Genomic DNA, 22,082 nt, shown 5'->3' with positions numbered 1-22,082 from the left:
AGGAAATTGGTGGAAAGACAAGCAATTGTCCGTGGAACTATTGTTCAGTTAACATCTACATGTATACAAACATGCTTCTAGTGTATTGTTAATTTCCTGTAGTACTCTAACTTTGAAAAAGAATAATCTTCAAGTGCTATATAAAATGTCTCCCTTTTAATATATAAAACTGCATTCTAACAAAAATTAAGCTAAAACATCTTTTTTCTATTTTGAAGATAAATGGAGAGTATAAATTTGATGTTGAAAAGACAAAACTGACGACCCTGATGGAGAATTTAGGATACAGATTAGACTATGGAAGTCTCGCCATTGAAGTGAATGTAACTGAATCGATAACTGGTTTACGTCAAGGCGCCTCCGGAACTATCACATTCTATCCATTTGAAAACAAATTAAAGTTTCTTAACTCTCTTCCTTTTACATTCAAACCTGGACTTAACTACACGGTTCTGGTAAGGGACGAGGAAGATACTTTACATTTTTTCTATAAAATAAAAAAACAAATTCACCTCTATTTCTTTCGGTAAACACAGATGTTTATAAAGTTGAATTCATCATTTCTAATTCATTTATATATATATATATATATATATATATATATATATATATATATATATATATATATATATATATATATATATATATATATATATATTGTACTAATACAGGGTAGGCTGACCCGACAAGATAATTCAATAGTTTCCCTCCCAACTGCTTCAAGAGTAAAGCTGACTATTACCCAAACCCTCCCTCTCCCCTCCTCCAGTATCTCCTCCTCCAACTCTACGTCTGACCGTTTGTCAGAATTAGGCTTACCTCCTGAAATTACGATAAACAACATCACTAAAGAAACCACATCAATAGAACCAGAGACGGATGATCTACAACAAAATAATTCAACAATGGACAGTCCTTTTGTAGTTGAGACAATGGAATCCGCGTTAGATCTGGATTCAATCAGCGATTTTAAAACGAAAACCTTGATTCCAGTCTTTCTCGACATTGACGCCAGTGGATTTTTTAAATATGAAATGACCATTCCAGACAAAGTCGCAAAAATATTTTTAAAAGTAAGAATCCATTGAGATGTTTTCTGTTTCTGTCATGATTACAAAATTTAAAAACCCATACTTTGTGTTAGAGACTTTTTAGCTCACCTGAGCCGAAGGCTCAAGTGAGCTTTTCTGATCGAAATTTGTCCGTTGTCTGTCGTTGGCGTCGGCGTCGTTGTAAACTTTTCACAATTTCATCTTCTTCTCCAGAATCACTGGGCCAATTTCAACCAAACTTGCCACAAAGCATCCATAGGTGAAGAGGATTCAAGTTCGTTCAAGGGGAGATAATAGAGAATTGGTGAAAAATTAATAGCATCTTTTAAAAATCTTCTTCTCAAGAACCACAGGGCCAGGAAAGATGAAACTCATGTGGAAGCATCCTCAGGTAGTGTAGATTCAAGTTTGTTCAAATCATGACCCTCGGGGGTAGGGCGGGGCCACAATGGAGGATCAAAGTTTTACATTGAAATATATTGGAAAAATCTTTAAAAATCTTCTTCTCAAGAACAGCAAAGCCATGATGAGTCATATTTATATGGAAGCATCCTCAGGTAGTATAGATTCAAGTTTGTTCAAATCATGACACTCGGGGGTAGGGCGGGGCCACAATGGGGGATAAAAGTTTTACATAGAAATATATTGGAAAAATCTTTAAAAATCTTCTTCTCAAGAACAGGAAAGCCATGTTTTGTCATATTGATATGGAAGCATCCTCAGGTAGTGTATATTCAAGTTTGTTCAAATCATGACCCCTGGGGGTAGGGTGGGGCCACAATGAGGGCTCATAGTTTTACATAGGAATATATACGGGAAAAAACTTGAAAAATCTTCTTCTCAGGAACAGTAAAGCCATGTTTTGTCACATTGATATGGAAGCATCCTCAGGTAGTGTAGATTCAAGTTTGTTCAAATCATGACCCCTGGGGAAAGGGTGGGGCCACAATGAGGGATCATAGTTTTACATAGGAATATATAAGGGGAAAAAACTTTAAAAATCTTCTTAAGAACAGCAAAGCCATGTTTTGTCATACTGATATGGAAGCATCTTCAGGTAGTGTAGATTCAAGCTTGTTCAAATCATAACCCCCAAGGGTAGGGTGGGGCCACAATGTGGGATCAAATTTTTACATAGGAATATATAGGAAAAAATCTTTTCAACAACAGAAAAGCCATGGTTAGTCATATTGATATGGCAGCATCCTCAGGTAGTGTAGATTCAAGTTTGTTCAAATGGGGGGGGGGGGGGGTAGGGAGGGTCCACAATGGGGGATCAAGTTTTAAACAAGGGAATATATAGGAAAAAAATCTTTAAAAATCTTCTGCTCAAGAACAGCAAAGTCATTTGTTATATTGATATGGAAGCATCCTCAGGAAGTTCAAAATCCAAGCCCCCCCCCCCCCCTTTTAAACTTTTCAATACTGAAGTGATTTGTGCTTTTTCCTAGCCAATGTGCTCAGGTGAGCGATGTGGCCCATGGGTCTCTTGTTTTAAGGTTAACCATTATTTTACCCATTTCAGGCCGAGTACAATGGTGTGTTTTCTTACCGTAGTCTGCAGCTCAGTAAATCCCCTAGTAACAACTTCATGCAAGTTAGACTTCTTAACACAGACGTCAAACCAAAGGTTTCTCTCTTGTTTTCCTCACTCTGAATGTATTATTCACATCGATTTTAAAAATATCAAATAAAGTCACGATCTTGCCATTGGACAACAACCTGCCTTAGATTTCTCTCTCTCTCTCTCTCTCTCTCAATACTTATATTTTCATTTTTTCAGACAGGATCTATCTCAACATTTGAAATAAGGACCACTGAATTTACTTCCAAAATATACTATCAAGTTAGAATTTATTTTCGTCTGTATAAATATTTTCCAATCTAAATAAGGAAAAGAGTATTCTTTCAGATCTGTTTGTTAATTTTTATTTTAACCCAGGTGTATTTAATTTTGCATGTTCTGTTATTGTTACACTTAAGCTCATTTTGGTCTTTGCTCAACAATGATGTAATAAAATCCTATTGATCTGAACGTATTGTTTTCCACATACCTTACAGATTCTTTCAAAAGGCCAGGTTGTCATATTAGAAGATTTGGATATGCAGTTTTCAAAATTGAAGAAATTTAACTTATCAATAACACAGGAGATGGTGCCGAAGGCTCGTCTTCTCGTCTATTATATCAGAGAGGAAGGGGAAATCGTCACAGACGCTATTAGCTTTGATGTTGATGGAATATTTGAAAACAAGGTAATTTATAAATTCATACTCAATTTGAATTTTTGGGGAATCTACAAATGCTATCCAAAGTTAGACTTGGTCTCTTTAAGATGTTGACGGTGCGACCGTTGTGGCGCGCGCAGCCGTGTATCGATAACGGGATATGTATGCGTGTGTGTATGTTCTTTAAAAACTTTATTGAACAATCTTTTAAGTGTATTAAAAGTAAAATCAATTTTTGTCTATTAAAATTACTGGAATAAAAAAGTCTATTGGATCAATGTTGTTCAAAGTTTCTCTTCGCCCAGGCTATGTCGTTAGAACTCTCTGTGCATGCTTTTAGTAAGTATCATGGATAAAATATGATTATCTTTCCAATCCAGTAAGAACTTAACTAGTAGGGTAATCAAATATATGAGAAATTCTTTTGAACTTTTTAATCATATCATAGGTAGAAATAGACTTTGACGTGCAGGAGACACGCCCTGGAAAAGAAGTTGTGGTATCTGTCAAAGCGGATCCCGATTCTACAGTTCATTTGTTGGCGGTGGATAAGAGTGTTCTGATTTTACACAGTGACAATGACATTCAAGAAAGCAGGGTAAACACAGCCTTATGATATCAGTTCTATCAAAGAAATGGAGAATTTCATACCACTTTTCATTAAGTCAGGAGAATTGAATATTTTCCCTAATATATATTTGATAATACATGATTTTAAGCATGTGGTTTATATAAAAGATTTGAATAAAATCATTTGGCAATATAAAAGATGATACTATGAAATATGAAGATATTTATACGGGATTGTAGGTGAAAGATGATGTGAACAGTTACGACCAGGATTGTTCGGGTTATATCTTGGGATCCTGTGTTCGATATGGATTTGGGATGTTACCCATGCTCTCTGGAGCAGAAGATGCCTATGAATTGTTCAAAGTATGACCAAAAATGTATTCAGAATGTTTCATGCTTGATTGATTGTTGAATTGTTCTGATCGTTTTGATTTTTTTTTTAAAAAGGCAATAGGGGCAAAAGGAAAACCTAAGATAATGTAACAAACAGAAAATTCAATGTTGTGTAGTTGGATCTGGAATTTATTTCACGAATGGAGCAGGTTTTTATTTTTTTTTTTACTCTTCGCACTTGTGAAAATATAAAAAAGAAATCATGTCCCACTTTAGAAATAAATTTCGTATCAAACTACAAAACATTTGATATACTTTATACCGTTGATATCGGTTATATATCGTTTTCCTATCAACAATTGTTAAGTCACAATGGTTTTTGCATGAATTTGATGAATTTAAATGAAGTGGATTCACATATAGAAAAAGTGTCAGGTATGTGATAGCTATACATATATATTAATCGTGTTATAAAAAGAATCTCCCATGGCTTGTTGGTTATGATTTTTATCCGACGAGTTGTTTGTTTTCTATCCCCTAAAATACTCAACTCGTTGGATAAATATCATATCCAACCACAAATCATGAGAGATCCTATATCTATGTTTGTTTACAATGGAGATATTGATAAAGGGAGGAGGGGATTTTATTACATGTGAAATTCAGCTGAATAAACCTACTGGATAAATGTAAAATATTGGTTATTTCATCTTCAATGTCTTTTTTAAAGATATTTTTACATAAACTTTTTCTTATCATAATGGAAGATTTCTGGAAATATATGTGATTTCTTAGAACTGTTGATATATCCGAATTAAACATAAGTTTCATTTCTGTGTTGTGGTGGTAGTTTTTGATAAGAGTTTTTGTGTATACTTATGTCATTTATGATTGTAGCAAAACGGTTTGGCTGTTCTTACGGACGCAATAGTTTATCACTACGTGGAACCTAGTGAGTATTATATTCCCTTCTGTTGATTCTGTAATAGCCCATTTCGGTAACACATAATCATACTAATTTATTTTCAGTTAATTATTTCAAAGAACAAAACAGGCATATTTGCAATAGTTAGAGTGATAATAATAATGATATTTGTGTATAACTTTGCTCATTATGATTACGGGTAAATTCTACACAGAAAGTGAACAAATGTGATGAAAACATTTAACTTTAAAGTTAACAGTATTATATACATTCTGTTTATTTCACATTCCGATATGGACCTGCTTTGGAATGAGAGTGTTTTGTTCTGATCAATAAATTAACTATGAGTTAATTGAAGCGTACACTTCAATTTTCGATTTTTTTTTTTCGTTTAAGTTACTACTCATTTAAACTAAGTATATCTATCACGCGTTGATTCTATGAAGAAACCCATTTTTAGTTCACGTAAAAATTTCAAATTCTTTTCATCGAAGGACACTTTCTTCAAACAAAAAATTGTATGCTTGGACTGGAATATCTTTTTGGAATAATTTTGGTTGTAAATGATGCACTTATAAAATTCCTAAAATATGAAGCAAATGTAGATTTTCTATGATGTTAACAATTCTCACTTTTTGCCGTTCCCCTTATAAATGTATACAACCTTCTCTCATTTTGTAGGATATGATTTGGAAATCGGGGGAAAAATTACCCTTAAGGTGGCTAATTAAACTTATTCATTTTATTTATATAAACATAGTTTTAGTATCTATTTTCCCTTTGTTTTCTTTATTTAAAAAAAAAAACATATTAAGTGACATTAATTAGCTGAAGGAATAAAACATGGTTAGAATGGTTACAAAAATGACATTTGTGTATGCCTTTCACTTTATTTCAACTACAAATCCATTGTGTACATAACGGGATCTTGTGAATATGAACAAATCTAACAAATGAAATACTTCCTATGGCATTATCTGAGCATATATGTACATGTAAGCCTTCAATTATATATTTTTGAATGTTCGACATAAAATATTACTTTAACCGGTCTTTAATATAGTATCTAATCAAGTAACAAATTTATACTTAATGAATTAATTAGCCCTGAGTGTCTTTCTGTTTATCTGTATGTCATTGAATGAAATGAATTTTAACTTCAGTATGCTGTTGCTTGTGATCTAAAGGTATATTAAAACTTGCCTCAAATCGACTCAAACACATTGACCTTAACTAGATGATAAAATATCGAAAGTTTTAATTTTTTTCAAGAAATATTTGTGTAAATGGTGATAATGACATAGTACCTATCTAAGTGTTATCAAACCTAAAACTATACATGTCATCATCTTGTATCGTTTCATAATGTGCATGTACGTATGTCATCAATATATTGTAATTGAATGGATAGGGAAAAGGGGTCAGTTGTTATTGTCAGAAATCGGCTTGATAAAACGTCAAATTCAAATGATCAATATCTATTCCTGCAATTGATTAAAGTCAGTTTTGATATAAAAAAAATAAAGATAAAATAAAAACATTATTTGATAAAAGACATAACATTGTTAAATTTGAGGTTGGAATTGTTATGAAAGAAACATTCATCTAAAATTCAAATCAATTCCATACAAAGAAAATATTAAGAAGGTTCTGGCAAGTAAGCCGAGACGAGAAGTTTCCTGTTTCACATTTTAATGAAATGGATACTTTCTATTTCAACCGTGGAAGAGTTATGGTTCTTAAGTGCGCTCTTTTGAGAAAAAGTCGGAAAATGTACAAATCTGGCGGGATTTTTGGGACAATCATAACAACATGTAAACAATATGTTGAATATCGATGAAAAAAACGCCTAACAAACATGTTAATGAGACACTATATTGTTGTTGACTTTACATGTATCAGAAGTAGAAACGACAACGATATCAATTTATATCTATTACAGGAAGTTGTTGACAAGTGTTGACGGCCATGTCCAAATACAATGTACATGTATCGAAAACGTCGTAATTTTTTATCAATGGATAATAAATTCAGGGCTTTCGCACTCTCACATATGTGTATTAGTTCTATTTTTTTAATGGGAATGACAAATACATTTATATCCACAAATTTTGCTATGTACAACTCAAATAAAAAACTGGCAATTTGCTGCTCATTTTTTGCTAAATCGCATATATTTTAAAATTAGAGAAACAACGTTATATGAGTGAAAATGTCATTTATTCAAATAAATAACGAAAACAGACAAAATATAAAGTACATGCCTCGAAAACGTCAGTACAGTACAAATATTTAATTGGCTGGGATATAAAGATATAAAGTCAAGCAAACAATGTTTAAATCTGACTAGATTCAATTAGAGAACATGACGATTAGTCATATAATGGAAATCCCAGCCAATACGACTTCAAGAAAGCTAACTACAATAACCAACAAAAAAGGTGGTGAAATACATTTAACATTAAAAATCAGATTTTTGCATTCTCCGCTACGTCATGGTTGCCTCAGTCAGACGATCAACGCGCCTCTAATTTGAAGAGTTCAAGTAATGAAAATCGAAAGTATTAAGAATTCTGTTCTTAGGAGTTGCATACATGTCTTGTAACATTGTGTATGAAATATACCAGAATTACCAGTGTGTTCTGCTGAATAATTATACCCTCGCTCCGAAGGAGAGGGGGTATACTGTTTTACCTTTGTGTATCTGTCTGTCTGTCTGTCTATCTGTCCGTCTAGCTGTGTGTCTGTCTGTCCGTAACAAATTTTGGTCGCAGTTTTCTCAGCAACTGCTCATTGCAGATGCTTGAAATTTTAGCACACTCTTTGTTTGGGCATGCCATATGGTGGGGTTCATTTTTGTACGAATCCGATGTCAACTTCCTGTTTATCCATGCGTCTGTCCATATGTTTACCATACATAACAAATTTTGGTCTCAGTTTTCTCAGCAACTACACATCAGAGATGCTTGAAATCTTAGCACACTCTTTATTTAAGTATGCCATATGTTGGGATTCAGTTTTTGTAAAGATCCATTGTTTACTTCCTGTCCATAACTGAACTTGTATATTCACATCAGATCAGAGCGGGGGTATTATTAGTGAGCACTGGCTCACAGACGTCTTGTTTTGTCATTCATGTGCATTCAACAGAGACTTTTATGAGTATCAATCATGAAGCGTGACTGAATTCGAGAAGTTGATTCGTGCGTTTGGTTAGTGAGCATAGTGTACTGAGTATCAAGCGCGAATCCTAGGACTAGGCAGTAAAATCGTGCATGTTGTAATTAACCATATTATCTTGCAGGGCCCGTGGAAATGGCAGCTTTAATGATGAGATCGGGGAGGAGAGTGCTTCATTCGACAATAGGGCCAGAAACACGTGTTCGAAGGTTATTTCCAGAAACCTGGCTTTGGCTGAATAAGACTTTAGAGTATGTAAAGTTTCATGTATACCAGTCTTTATAACAGATGGAACTCAATTTTTCTCAAAGATGAAGACTGTCAAGGTAGCTCATTCGGTAGAGCGCTTGCTCCATGATCGGAAGGTCGTAGGTTCGAGCCCCAGCCGCGACTGACCTAAGTCGATGAAAAATAGGTAACAACTGTTCCTTCGCCAAGCGCTCGGCACTTTGAAGTGAAAGTTGCGGGTCCCTCGAATAAGACCTTAAAACCGAGGCACGATAAAGATCCCTCACTGGCCCTGAGTGTCGAGTAAAGGTCAAAATTTGAAGCCCTTCGCCGGTATATGTTGACGTCTATATATGAGTTAAAAATTCTCGAACATGACGTAAAACAACACACAATCAATTAATCAATTTCAAAGGTTTAATTTGAACATTAGAAAAGAGAATGATTTATTAAACTTTAGTAGCATTTTTTTTTCAAATTTTGAACAAAATACTGGTGGTTTTACACTCATTTTAATATATCTGTATGTATTTTGTGTGTCTTTTCATAGTTAAACATGGTTATGTACGTTAAACGCTTGTTAAAGCACTTATTGAAAAAGGAATATTAGTCCTATTTCTAAAGCCATTTTTTTTACACAATTAGCATTTAATTTAGAAAAATTAATTATATTTACAGCGCGGACGGTATGACGTCACTCAGTGTTCCTGTACCTGATACTATAACTACTTGGGTCGCTACAGCTTTTGCTGTCAATCCTAAGTCTGGATTGGGTCTAACCCCGACTCAAGCTAATGTGAGATATATTTCTGGTGTCTTTAAACTGTTAACATCATGTTTGTCCTGTATATATAGCTGTATATAAATGTTTCACCTGTCGTTTTCGAATATATTTGCAAAATTATATAGTTTTCTGCGTGATTAGTGTTAATTTTTCAATAATATTTAACAAGAGATGAGTAAGTTTTGCAAATCAAAACATGACAATATGTAGGTATCGTTCTATTATCCTCGATTCATGAAAGACTGTATTTTTAGATAAAAACCATTATCTAATTATATCAGTGTTATTTGGTTGCAGCTTAAAGTATTCCAACCATTCTTTGTGAGCTTGACCATGCCATACCTTGTAACGCGAGGGGAGCTGGTGGTCCTCCAGGCCAATGTCTTTAACTATCTGAATCACGATATCAGGGTAGGGAAAATGGAATCTTATTTTCAAGAATTTCATGCAAAAAATAATGGAATCTTATTTGCAAGATTTTCATGCAAAAAATAATGGAATCTTATTTGCAAAAAAAAAAAAAATAATAAATCAAATATTAAAAAAGAAGAATCTTATTACAAGCGTTTCTACTTGATTAATTGTACTCTTTAATTCAGTTATTCTTATGAAAATTTTTATTAAAGAAGCTTAAATAATTAAAAAAGCGTATTGCTGAGATCGAAACATCTTTGTGGTTCATGTTTCTAGATGTCACAACGAACATGGGAACATAGACACACACATGAAACATTTAAAATATTTATTTTAATAAAGAGAATTTCCTTTATTCAAAAAGAAATAAAAGTCTGAGTTAGGGAAGGGGAATTTTTCGACGGAGGCCTTAAAATCAGACACAAGTCTATTGCTGTTGCATTGGAGCTCATTAGCATAATTAGATTCTCTAGTTCTTTAATTTGAAATGTTTAATTGCGTAAAATGTGCATAAAAATGTGCATAAAAATTATGTTTTAGTTAGTGTGTCATATAGAGGAATATAAATAATAACCGGTATAGTAAAAACATCCCTATAAAAGATGGAAACATCAGTTTTACGGTCGGAAATACTTTTTAAGTTTAATAAATATTCATGACATAATCACCTCTCTCATGAATATTTATGAAAGCTAGTTTATTGAAGAATTGATAGTTTCCCGATCTACAGGGGATATCTGTTTCCTCAATGGTACTGTTATCAGTTTTTTGTTTATTTTTTACAGAACACACTTGGGATTTATTTTGATGCTTTATATGTAAATATATATATAAATATGCATCGGAAAGAATTCGGTCTCGACTTTCTTTAGACATAATCAAATAACATTCTTAGAAACTTTTTGCTGAGCTTATGTCCCAAGAATCAAATTTGTATTTAGTATCCATAGAGTTTTGATGTAAAATTGAATAATCATATTAAAAGTGGATGAATATCCTCGTAACGTCAAGCTCCTTGCGAAGACGACCAGCAGAAGAAAATACAGAAAATCAAAGTGAAGCGCAACGAAAATATGTAAACAAATTCGTGAGGAGAGTCGAAAACACATGAAATGTTGAAGGTAAATACATAGTATAATCCTTTTGCTGTGTAGTAAGATAATGATTAGTCATTTCGTATCAAATTTCGCATCCGTGCTATCAGGTATGACATAAAGCTGTCAAGATTTAGACTTTGGAAAATGTTTCCATATTCGAAACAAGCAATTATATTTGCAAATTTTCTTTGCAATCATGCAGGTCCAGTACAATCAGTACATTTAGCTACGTAGATTGGATTACCTACCGTAGCTTTTTTTAGCTACTTGAAGTAGCTTTATTTGGCAATTTAATTGTAACTTTTCACAATTTTGCTTTTTATGAAAATAGACAAAAATGACAGGTATATAACTACTAATATTTATACTAGCTAGTTTCTTAAAAATGATCCAAAGAAAAGTTAGTTTAAATATTGCTGCTTTTGAACACGTTTTAGCGAAAGGTGAATTTAAATTCCATTTTTTGAGTAACTGTTACACTATTTTTTTTTTTTTTGGATAAAAATTAGCCATCAGGATGAAGTTTTTATTTTAGGAAATGAAATCTGTGTATCATAATATTAATTTGTATAAGCATTTTTAAGAAGACACGCTTCCATGACTTGTAAGAATTTTTAATACGATTTTCATGAAAATTACAATTTCAAAACTTAGATTGTGCATTAGATTACATTTTCACACCAGTTAAAATACTATGAATGACATATGTGTAGAATTTAATATTATAAGAATAAAATATTTCTTAAGATTTGTTTATGAAAATACAATAATCCCGGTGTTTTTTTCTCTTTTATTTAGTGTGGAAAGAAACGAGGACAATTTAAGTCAATAGCTAGAAATGACGTCGACACTGTAGGCCTAATAAGGAAAATTACTTTCTAGTAAATGGAGCTTAAAAAATAGTGTGACCCCAGAATGCAAAATAGGGGAATTCCTACAGATGCCCCACTCTTTGTTGTCCATAACTCAACAAGGAACACAGTCTTAGATGTTATAGTTTTGAAATAAAAGTTTTGCAAACAACAAAGAATCGATGTATGGGCGAGAAGGACTAAATTTGGCCTAGCCACCCCTTTTTGGGATATAAATCAAAACACCAGTTATGGTATAATAATTTATAAATCGCAGTGATTCTTAATTTGCATGTCTCATGATCACAGATATTTGATTCCTACAAGTATTTATTGGATTGCTCTTAGAGTCTCTCCAAAAGTGTCCTCAACTTTCCTTTTTTCTATTCCTCAGAAAATCCAACAATTTGAAGTGGTCCAGTGTACAGAGGCGGATGCACTCAGGTTGACAGAACCTGCTTTAAAGTTGTCATAATGAACCAAGCTAAAACAGTCCTACAGGGATTTGCAAATACTATTTGATACTGATATTAGGCCTATTCATAGAATACGAGAATTATTTTTTTCCAGTTGTTTTGGTTTCTGTTGTTACTTTTTGTTTTGTATTTTAAAAACATGTAATATAGTAAAAGAAATTTATATAAGGACATTTTTGTATTCATATGAAGCAAAATATGTCCAAAATCTTATACGTGAAAAAAAGAAAAAACTTGCTGTGGCCTTCAACTCGACATTTAGATATATTGACGACGTGTTGTCAATTAACAATGGTTATTTCCATTCTTATGTCGATACGATACATCCCGGTGAGCTTGAGATAAAAGATACCACAGAGTCTGACACATCTGTTTCATATTTGGATATTTCACTTGAAAAAGACGTTAATGGTAATTTAACAACAAATTAAGCTTTATGATAAACGTGATAAATTTAACTTTTCGATCGTCAACTTCCCTTATTTAGGCAGCAATATACCTTCATCACCTACATACGGGGTTTAAATCACTCAGTTGATTTGATACGCAAGAGTATGCTCTGCGTATGTACAATTTCTGAAACGAGGTAAATTATTGACAAACAAGTTGATGAAACAAGAACATCAGCAGTCTTGTTTAAAGTCATCATTTCGTAAGTTCTATGGGCGATACAATGACCTTGTCAGCAAATACAATTTACCATTGAGTCAAATGCTGACTGACGTTTTTTCATACTAATTGTTACGCCATTATTTACACACTGAATTGTCCACGGATTTTTCCGTTATTTCCCGATCATGACAAGGAGCACACGGCTGGTGTGACATGTCGACAGGGGATGCTCACTCCTCCATGGCACCTGATCCCACCTCTGATGTTTTGGAGGTCCGTGTTTGCTCTGCTCCTATTTTGTATCATTTAATGGACTTTTGAGCTTGAATACTGTTCGTTATCTCCATATATTTCATTTAAAGACATTCTTTATTTTTTCCTTTTTCTATACTAATCTTGCAATTTGTTATCATAATTTCATTCAGTTGAACCAAATTGAAAACAAGTAGACATTCAAAACCATGGAACAATTGTTATCACCATTTTTTTCTACATCATAAGAGTATTGTACATTTCAAGTCTTAAATGTATCTATATTTTTTTCTGTTGTTCATTTTGACACCAAATTGTCTCATCAGTTTCAGGTAAATAAGATTTAATAGAAAGATTTTTTTTTATTCTTGAATCTTTTTTTTTTTTTCAAGTTGAAAAAGGTTATTTCGAATTTTGAAAGAATACATTTATTCAAAAAGAAACATCAACAAAGTATAAGTACCATTATAAGGTGGACCAGAAAAGAAAAGGAAAAAGGGCCGTTTGAAAAATTAATATAAAACTTCGAAATATCTTAAAGTGTGTATTTTACCCTGCTGCACTATCAACTTAACAAAATTCACAGGTGCATATATGTTTTAACTCTGATATGATTATCTTGATCATGGTAGCCTAGTGGTAGGGCCAACAAACATTTTCTTGTGTATTTTTTATTTCGTAAGTCTGTAAATTAAAATTCCAATTATGTTCACTTTGCTTTATTTGAGAAAAAAGCATTGGTACTCAATACCTGAGAAAAGTGTCATAATAAATACATGTCTGTACTCATTTTTTAATATTTTAGTCCAGTAATCTGTGTCTAATTGTTCTGAATTATAATCAAATTATGCACAGAAGAATTAAATTGTACGATTTTTTGAAGCAGATTAAATAAATGATCCAACGGCACAAAAACATTCTCTGACCTGCACAATACTATTGAAAAGAAACAAAAGACATTCAGCGTTTTGTAGTTGGATATTAAATTTATTTATTTTATGAGTGGGACAGTTTACAATTTTTACAATTTGTCCTTTTTTCCCCTTATTAACCAAAGAGTTTTGTTGTTATTTTCACATTGCAAAATTAATTATTATCAATAACATTTATCAATTTTATTCAATGGATATATTTAAGTATTTCACAGTTGAAAACGTAATTAAGTTAAAACAAATAATGATTGAATATATAAAATATACAATGAGTGAAAATATAAAATGTTTATGAATTGATTTACCATCTTAGTGATAAAAAAAACAAATTGTTATTTTTATACATAAAAAACAGGCAGTAAGCAAGGCGAAAAAAAATTAAAAGACATTTGGTTTGAAAAAAAAATAATTTTGACAATGCCTTGTCACCTCTATCCAGGATGACCAATATTCATGTGAAAGTTCACATTTCGTAATGATATTTCATAAGGTAAATTGCATTTATTAGTTGTGTGATTTTTAAACTATCTTTTCATGGTTACTCTTTTCAGGTTCTCGTTATTATTGATAAAAATGAAGCTTTCAAGAACATTGTGACCTACGTACAAGACAACCAAGTCAAATCTGGGAGATTTCCAACCAAAATAGGACGTACATTCAATGTATGTACATTGTGTCTTAACGTCTAGTGTTTAATCTACAATATACAATGTATTTATAATATTCATGTATCTTTAAATCATTTATAATTACTTTCAACTAAAATATGTAGCAATCAGTATAAAGCAACCTGGAAACGTCAATAAATCCCATTTTTGAATACTTTTATCTAAACAGAAGAGGCTGTTTAGTCAGTTTTTTAGTAATTCAGTTTTTGACTATCCTTAATATTATCATCATTGGACGTCTTTTCCCTCTTCAAGAAAAGGCTTTTTTTATGACCAGTGATTTGTTTTTTACTCACATCGTTTTTGCAAGTACTTTATTGTATTGCATTTGCCTTTTTAGATGGCACCTGGGGAGATCTATCCTGTATATTTTCCTATTATTCCTTCTGAGGTTGGTGATTTTAAGATTAACATCACCGCCACCGCAACAGGTGCTAGTGATGCCATTATTCGGACTCTCAAAGTGGAGGTAGAAATATTAATTACACAATTTCAAAATCCTTTTTTGGGGGGGTCAATTGATCAAACATATAGCCTGGATATGTTTATATACGTATTTCCTCTCTTTATCTACCTCTAAAAGAACGGAAAGAATAAATAATCTGATATAGACGATAACCATAATTCATAGCATAATACTTACACATGGGATAAAGGAAACGTATTTATGAAATTTATTTTAGCCCGAGGGAGTAGAGAAGGAATTTAACAATCCTGTGTTGATAAAAACTGGAAATAGTGGAATATACTCTGAAGATGTTGCAATATCATTTCCACCAAACACTGTGAACGGATCAAGGCGTATCAGAGCATCAGTTATTGGTTTGTTTGTTGTTGTTGTTTTATTTTCTTTTTTCCTTTTTTTTTAGGGGGCTGGTTTTAGTAAATTTTGTTTGCTATGAATGTGCAACCTTTTTTATAATAATAGAATCTTCCCGATTATTGACATAAAGCTTATACTTATAGATGTCTCTGGTTATCTAATATTTCACTCATTCAGGAGATTTGATGGGTTCATCCATCAATGGAGTAGACTCCCTGCTGAGAATGCCATATGGATGTGGAGAACAAAACATGCTGAACTTTGCTCCAAATATCTTCGTGCAGAAATATCTTACAATCACAAATAATCTCACTCCAAACCTAGAAAAGAAAGCTAAAGAATACATGATCAAAGGTTCATTTGTTTACTTATTCTTTATATAATACATACATATCAATATTTACTTATTCTTTATATACCTATTAATATATATATATATATATATATATATATATATATATATATATATATATATATATATATATATATATATATATATATATATATATATATATATATATATATATATATCCAGATATTTGTACTTACTTTTGTCAGGTTACCAGCGGCAAATGACATACGTCCATGCTGACGGATCATACAGCGCTTTTGGAAAGAGTGACGCTTCAGGCAGTACTTGGTAAGAAACAGATTTATTTACCTGTATCCGAATTTGACTAAATTTCAAATGCAAAAGAATAATTGAAGCAACACTGTCTTTTTAATAAAAAATGAGAAATGTTAAACTCTCTTTTATTAACGGACTTGTTGAGTGGGTAAAAGAATATTTTCGTTCTGATTTGACCATCGGGATGCTTTTCTTTCTTCAGTTATAAAGATTATGGCATTTGAGTCACTCTAGTGACCTATTGCTATCCGTGTTTGTCTGTCATCGTGCGTCGAGCGACGTGCGTCGTCCTTTGTCCGTTAACATTTCAACATTTTCAACTTCTTCTCTGAACCAGTTTGAACCAATTTTGACATATAGCATCTATATCTATGGGTAAGGGGAAAAAATCGTGAATTTCATGGTCCCTGCTCCCCTGGACATCAAACAGTCAGACTGTTGGCATAATTGTAATAAGCATTGGGTCGTCAACCAAAATAATGAAATCCATGGCCCCAGGACCAGGGGTTCTGGTGTAAGGGCGGGGTTGTATTGGTTATATAGTGCAAATACATTAATTCTTTGAATATCTTCTTCTCTGCTCCTGGGTATTGAACAAAGTAACATGTACATAGTTATGATGAACAAGACTGCCTCTTCCAAAATTATGAATTTCATGGCCCTTCGGTCAGGTTTTCTGGTGTTAGGGTGGGGCTCTATTGAATATAGTGAAAATGCATTAATTCTTTGAATATCTATTTCTCTGTTCCTGGGTATTAAACAAACAAACTAAGTATATAGTTATGATGAGCATGGCTGTCTCATCCAATATTGTAAATTTCATGGACCCTGTATTAGGGGTTCTGGTATAAGGGCGGGATTCTATTGATTTATTTGCATTAATTCTTTGAAAATCTTTTCTGCTCCTCTGCTGGGTATTATTTAAACAAACTAAGTACATGGTTATGATAAGCAAGGGTGCCTCTTCTAAAATTTTGAAATTCACGGTCTAGTGGTTCTGGTGAAAGGAGGGGGGGGTCTCTTGATTATATAGTGAAAAGCATAATTTCTTTGAAAATATTCTTTTCTACTCCTGGTTGTAGAGCAAAGAAACATATTGTATAGTTAAGATGAGCAAGATTGTTACTTCCAGAATTGTCAGATTCTTGGCCCCTGGGTCAGATGTTCTGGTGTAAGAATAGGGCTCTATTAACAATATAGTGAAAATGCATTAGTTGTATTATATAATGTTGTCTGCTCCTTAGTGTTGAGCATCTGCTCCTTAGTATTGAGCAGATAAACAAAGTGCATAGTTATGATGAACTTACAAACTTTTAACACTTTTGTGGTCCCAGGGTTAGGGGTTCTGGTGTTTCTCAGGAGGAGGGATTTATTGATAATTGATACATAGTGAAAATGTGTTAATTCTTTGAAAGTCTTCAACTGTATAGTTATAATGAGGGTACTTCTTCCAAATTTGTGAATTTCATGACCCTAGGTCATGGGCTCTGATGTTAGGGTAGGGCTATGTTGAATCTATAGTAAAATGCTAAGTTTCTGTGAAATGCTTCCCTGCTCCTGGGCCTATCTGAGGCAAACAGAGTAAAATTTCCTTTCTTAAGCAAGGAAATTTTTACCAAATTTTTGAGCATCTGGACCATTTGGTTAAGTGTTCTGGTCCCTAACAGGGTTCTATTAATCATTTATTCTACTGAAAGAAGTTCTTCCCCTTAGCATTCATTTTTGATAATAAGTCACTGTAAATGAAGTATCTGAAAGTGTAATAGAATAAGAAAATTATGCAATAATTTTTATTGTATAATACAAAAATTACTTTCATGGTTTTAATGATCACGTAGTTATATTTAATAAATAAATAAAAATGAGACAAAAATAACTTTTCTTATTATGTTCTTCAAAGACCAAGAGAGGCCAATGTGAGGAGTTACAATATGGGGTTAAAATTGTACAGAAGCACATGGTGATAAATGGGGGAATTAGAACTTTATTTATGAGTTGTTTCTAAATACTAGACTAATTATTGCGTTGGTCCTGATCATCCTATTTCTTGGCTTTTGGGCAAAAAAGCTTCATCTATCAGTTTTTTTACTCTGTGGATCCTCTAAATTGTTGAATTGAAGTAATACTCAGATGACCATTAAGGCCTTTTGTTGAAGAATGAACTTAATTACAGGTTGACTGCTTTTGTCGTGAAGTCGTTCTCTCAGGCTTTGGGTTTTATCACCATTGATGAGAATGTCGTAAAGAAAGCCGTGACGTGGCTTGTCTCTCAACAGAACGAAAATGGAACATTTAGAGAACCAGGCAGAGTCCTAAACAATAGAATGCAGGTAATACGAGGAAAAGTATTGTCCTCATGTGTCAATAATGAAAGAAGAAAAGAGCAGGGACAGAGGGCTTTTTTTAAAAGAAAGGATTGCTAATTTTAAATTATGGGGACAGAGGTGTGAAAGGTGAGAGAGATCGTTTGCTGTTTAAAGTCCCTTGCATATTTTTTTTCACTCTTATAAGTCGACACGGCGGGTGTAACCAGTCGGCAGGGGATGCTCACTCCTCCATGGCACCTGATCCCACCTCTGATGTTTGGAGGTCCGTGTTTGCTCTGCTCCTATTTTGTATTGTTTGATGGACTTTTGAGTCTGAATACTGTTCGTTATCTTCATATATTTCATTGCTTAACTTTTGTTACGCACCCACTCACTCAACCCCCACCCCCACCCCACACGCACACACACTCGAGCGTTAATGTATCCTCTCCAACGTTGTTGCGAGGGGATAAACTGATTTTTCTTTTTGCAATGGAAACACAATTTTATTTTTTACATTTTCCTTGGAGAATACTTTTATCATTCAAAATGAATAAATCGTTGACGTCACTAGGTTTTAAATATTGAGCATATTGAGTTTTTATATGTTCTATGTCATGAGGTATGTGAACTGTTGCTACAGTTTGATTTATTAATCAGTGTAAATTAATTTGAGCAGTAATAATTATGGATGATTTCTGAGATATAACTGAACGCAAGTGCCATACTTTGCAGCTATAATTGTTGAACTACAACTTTTGGCTTTCTGCATTGAACAAAAACGTTAATGTTGATTTTCGAAAATCTGTTGCTTATTAAAAACACTTTTTCTTTGCTTCAATTTAAACAATATGGCATAAAATACATAAAATGAGTCGGAACTGAGACAACCCGTAATTGGAGACCTCACTGTACGTAGGCAAGCTACATGTATATATATATATATATATATATATATATATATATATATATATATATATATATATATATATATATATATATATATATATATATATATATATTTATTTATTTATATATATATATATATATATATATATATATATATATATATATATATATATATATATATATATATATATATATATATATATATATATATATATATATATATACTAGACGAAATCCCGTGCAAACGCGGGAATTGAATTCTAACAATTCCAGTAATATATAATATAGTTTCTAGTGAAAGTTTTTTACAGACTTATAGCGGGAAGAAATATTTTGTTCAAAGTCACGTAGTTAGTTTCAGAGCAGAAGTAGATATACGCCCCCACCCCTCCCTTTTTATAAAACTTGAAAAATAACAATGACATTAATTGAGGCTTCTTTTGACACCTGTTATACTATGTTATAGATATTATACTACGGGTGCTTCTATTCCATTTCCAGCAAGGATAAAAGAAGCGAATATCCACAGTTTACTGATAAAGACTTCGTCGGCACATTTTTTTTAATAAAAAATAGCTTTTAACACCCTAGGTATTGGCCTAGTATTTGATACAGACTTTTTTCAGAAAGAAAAACAAGATTTGTTTGTGAAAAATGATGCATCCGTATTGCAACTTATAGCAAAGTTTAAGTTTCTCTAATGCAAATCAGATATGTTGGTACCCAAAGTAAGGTCTTGTCTCGAGAAATATTCCTGTGAAACATGAAAGCCCTGGCAGCAACCATTGAATAGATATTAAAAAGCTAACGTTTTTTCAAAAGTAAGTCAAACATCAAGGTTAAATGGTCAAAATTAAAGGTGCCCAAGGAAAGGCCTTCTCACAAAAAATACACATGTGAAATATGAAAGCTGTAGCACCAATTGTTCAAAAGTTATGGCCAAGGTTAAAGTTTTTCAAAGGTAGGTCAAACGCCAAGGTCAAGGTCAATGGATTACAATTGTTGGTATTCATAGGAAGGTCTTGTCACAAAGAATAGACACGTTAAATATGAAAGCCATAGCACCAACTATTCAAAAGTTATGACCAAGATTAAAGTTTTCTAAAAGTAGGACAAACTCCTAAGTCAAGGTAAAAGGGTCAAAGTTGTTGGTATCCAAAGGAAGGTCTTGTCACAAGGATTACACATGTGAATTATGAAAGCACTAGCACCAATTGTTCAAAAGTTATGGCCAAGATAATGTTTTTTAAAGTAGGTCAAACTCCTAGGTCAAGGTCAAAAAGTCAAAGTTGTTGATATCCAAAGGAAGGTCTTGTCACAACTATTACACGTGTAGAGTGTAAAAGCCCTTGCGTCAATTGTTCAAAAGTTATGGGCAAAGTTAAAGTTGGGTAAAATTTTGCAAAAGTTGGACAAACTCCAAGGTCAAAAGATCAAATATGATGGTACCCAAAGCTTAAGAAAGGTCTTGTCACAAGGAATACACACGTGAAATATGAAAGCCATAGCTCCAACCAATTAAAGGTTATGGACAATGTTAAGGTTTTTGCGGACAGGGCAAAAACTATATAACCCCGAATCTTCGATACGGGGACATAAAAACGCTGAAATGTATTGATTAGAGCAAAAACTTTTAACAGCTTTAGTTATATTTGAACAATACCATACTCATTAATTGTCATTTTCTCTTTACATGTAATTAAGTTTATAACGAAATATAAACTGTACTTGGGGGGTTCGTTGTCATGATGCTCTCAATAGCGAATATGCACATTTTACTGATAAATTTATTAGTATTATCCTACCAATAATTTTTGGATATATAAATATATTCACAACTTATAGTGTTTTCAATTGCTCTACCATTATTTCAATGCCCATTCACACCAAACGTTTTTATATTCATGCAGTAATAATCGCTTCGTTTTATTTTTTAACATTAGGCTCGATGTCATATGATGTTCTAGAAATTTCCATCAAGATTAAGATCAGTGAATTAAGAAAACGATTTGCACATTTTGCTTTTTAATCAATTCAAAACTTATTTCTTTTATATCATTTAAATCAAGTTTTGATCGAATAATTCATTAATGACGTCTTATGAAATAAATATACAATTGCTTGTTGTCAGTTTCATTAAAAATCGCCAGTAACTTAGATCCGCCACCACCATACTCTCTTTTATTGCTATTTTAGGACTGTTTACCGAAAATGAAAGTAAACTTTTAATTTACTTTAAGATAATTACTATGCGATTGAAATCTAAATATAGTTTACGGACATCACCTCATACATAGTGTATTCTTAAAGGAATAAGTTTGAACTCTGGTGCAGGCGTTTCGGAGTTTATTTGAAAAAAATATTGATTTATATGTGTATATATATATATAGAGAGAGAGAGAGAGAGGGTACAATTTGAAGTCATTTTAAGGGCAATCATTTTTTTTCTGACATCAAATGAATGAAAATTATATGATAAGAAAAAAATCAATAGCTACCGAATTTATGCGATATAAACTGGGTTGGAGCATTTTACCTTTTTTAGTCGTGGTTTATAAAGCGTTAACGCCCCCTTCCCTGTTTATACCGTATAAATTGGGTAGCTATTATATTCTTTTCTTAAAGAAACTACAAATATTTAATTTATATATTAAAGGGTGGTTCAGCAGCAGGCGAGAGGCCTCTCGCTGCGTTTTCTCTTATTGCTCTCAAAGAAGCCGAGATCATAAAAGGGGTATGTCTTTATTTTTATCGACTCAAAATCTTCTGGTTTTTGAATGGCTCACATGTTAGTGAAAAAATAGATATTGACA

At 32.7% G+C, this 22,082-nt stretch overlaps 1 protein-coding gene across 1 annotated transcript in view; it reads left to right on the top strand.

Annotated features, from left to right (window-relative positions):
* LOC133174080 (CD109 antigen-like) overlaps window positions 1-22,082 on the top strand; it is a 44,155-nt gene that overhangs the window by 17,645 nt on the left and 4,428 nt on the right. Inside the window, exons 10-28 of the mRNA XM_061309121.1 lie at window positions 219-455; window positions 672-885; window positions 979-1,073; window positions 2,578-2,682; window positions 2,836-2,898; window positions 3,114-3,305; window positions 3,727-3,876; window positions 4,089-4,214; window positions 5,082-5,136; window positions 8,414-8,540; window positions 9,196-9,313; window positions 9,599-9,712; window positions 14,487-14,597; window positions 14,944-15,072; window positions 15,287-15,425; window positions 15,604-15,780; window positions 15,985-16,066; window positions 18,228-18,384; window positions 21,926-22,003. Of these exons, the coding sequence (XP_061165105.1) occupies window positions 219-455; window positions 672-885; window positions 979-1,073; window positions 2,578-2,682; window positions 2,836-2,898; window positions 3,114-3,305; window positions 3,727-3,876; window positions 4,089-4,214; window positions 5,082-5,136; window positions 8,414-8,540; window positions 9,196-9,313; window positions 9,599-9,712; window positions 14,487-14,597; window positions 14,944-15,072; window positions 15,287-15,425; window positions 15,604-15,780; window positions 15,985-16,066; window positions 18,228-18,384; window positions 21,926-22,003 (2,469 nt within the window). The remainder of the gene's footprint in view (window positions 1-218; window positions 456-671; window positions 886-978; window positions 1,074-2,577; window positions 2,683-2,835; window positions 2,899-3,113; window positions 3,306-3,726; window positions 3,877-4,088; window positions 4,215-5,081; window positions 5,137-8,413; window positions 8,541-9,195; window positions 9,314-9,598; window positions 9,713-14,486; window positions 14,598-14,943; window positions 15,073-15,286; window positions 15,426-15,603; window positions 15,781-15,984; window positions 16,067-18,227; window positions 18,385-21,925; window positions 22,004-22,082) is intronic.

This window comes from Saccostrea echinata, unplaced genomic scaffold, assembly GCF_033153115.1.
Source record: "Saccostrea echinata isolate AGI-Se365-2 ecotype Australia unplaced genomic scaffold, CSIRO_AGI_Sech_v1 ptg000057l, whole genome shotgun sequence".
NCBI lineage: Eukaryota > Metazoa > Mollusca > Bivalvia > Ostreida > Ostreidae > Saccostrea > Saccostrea echinata.
This window is presented reverse-complemented; position numbering and strand designations above follow the sequence as displayed.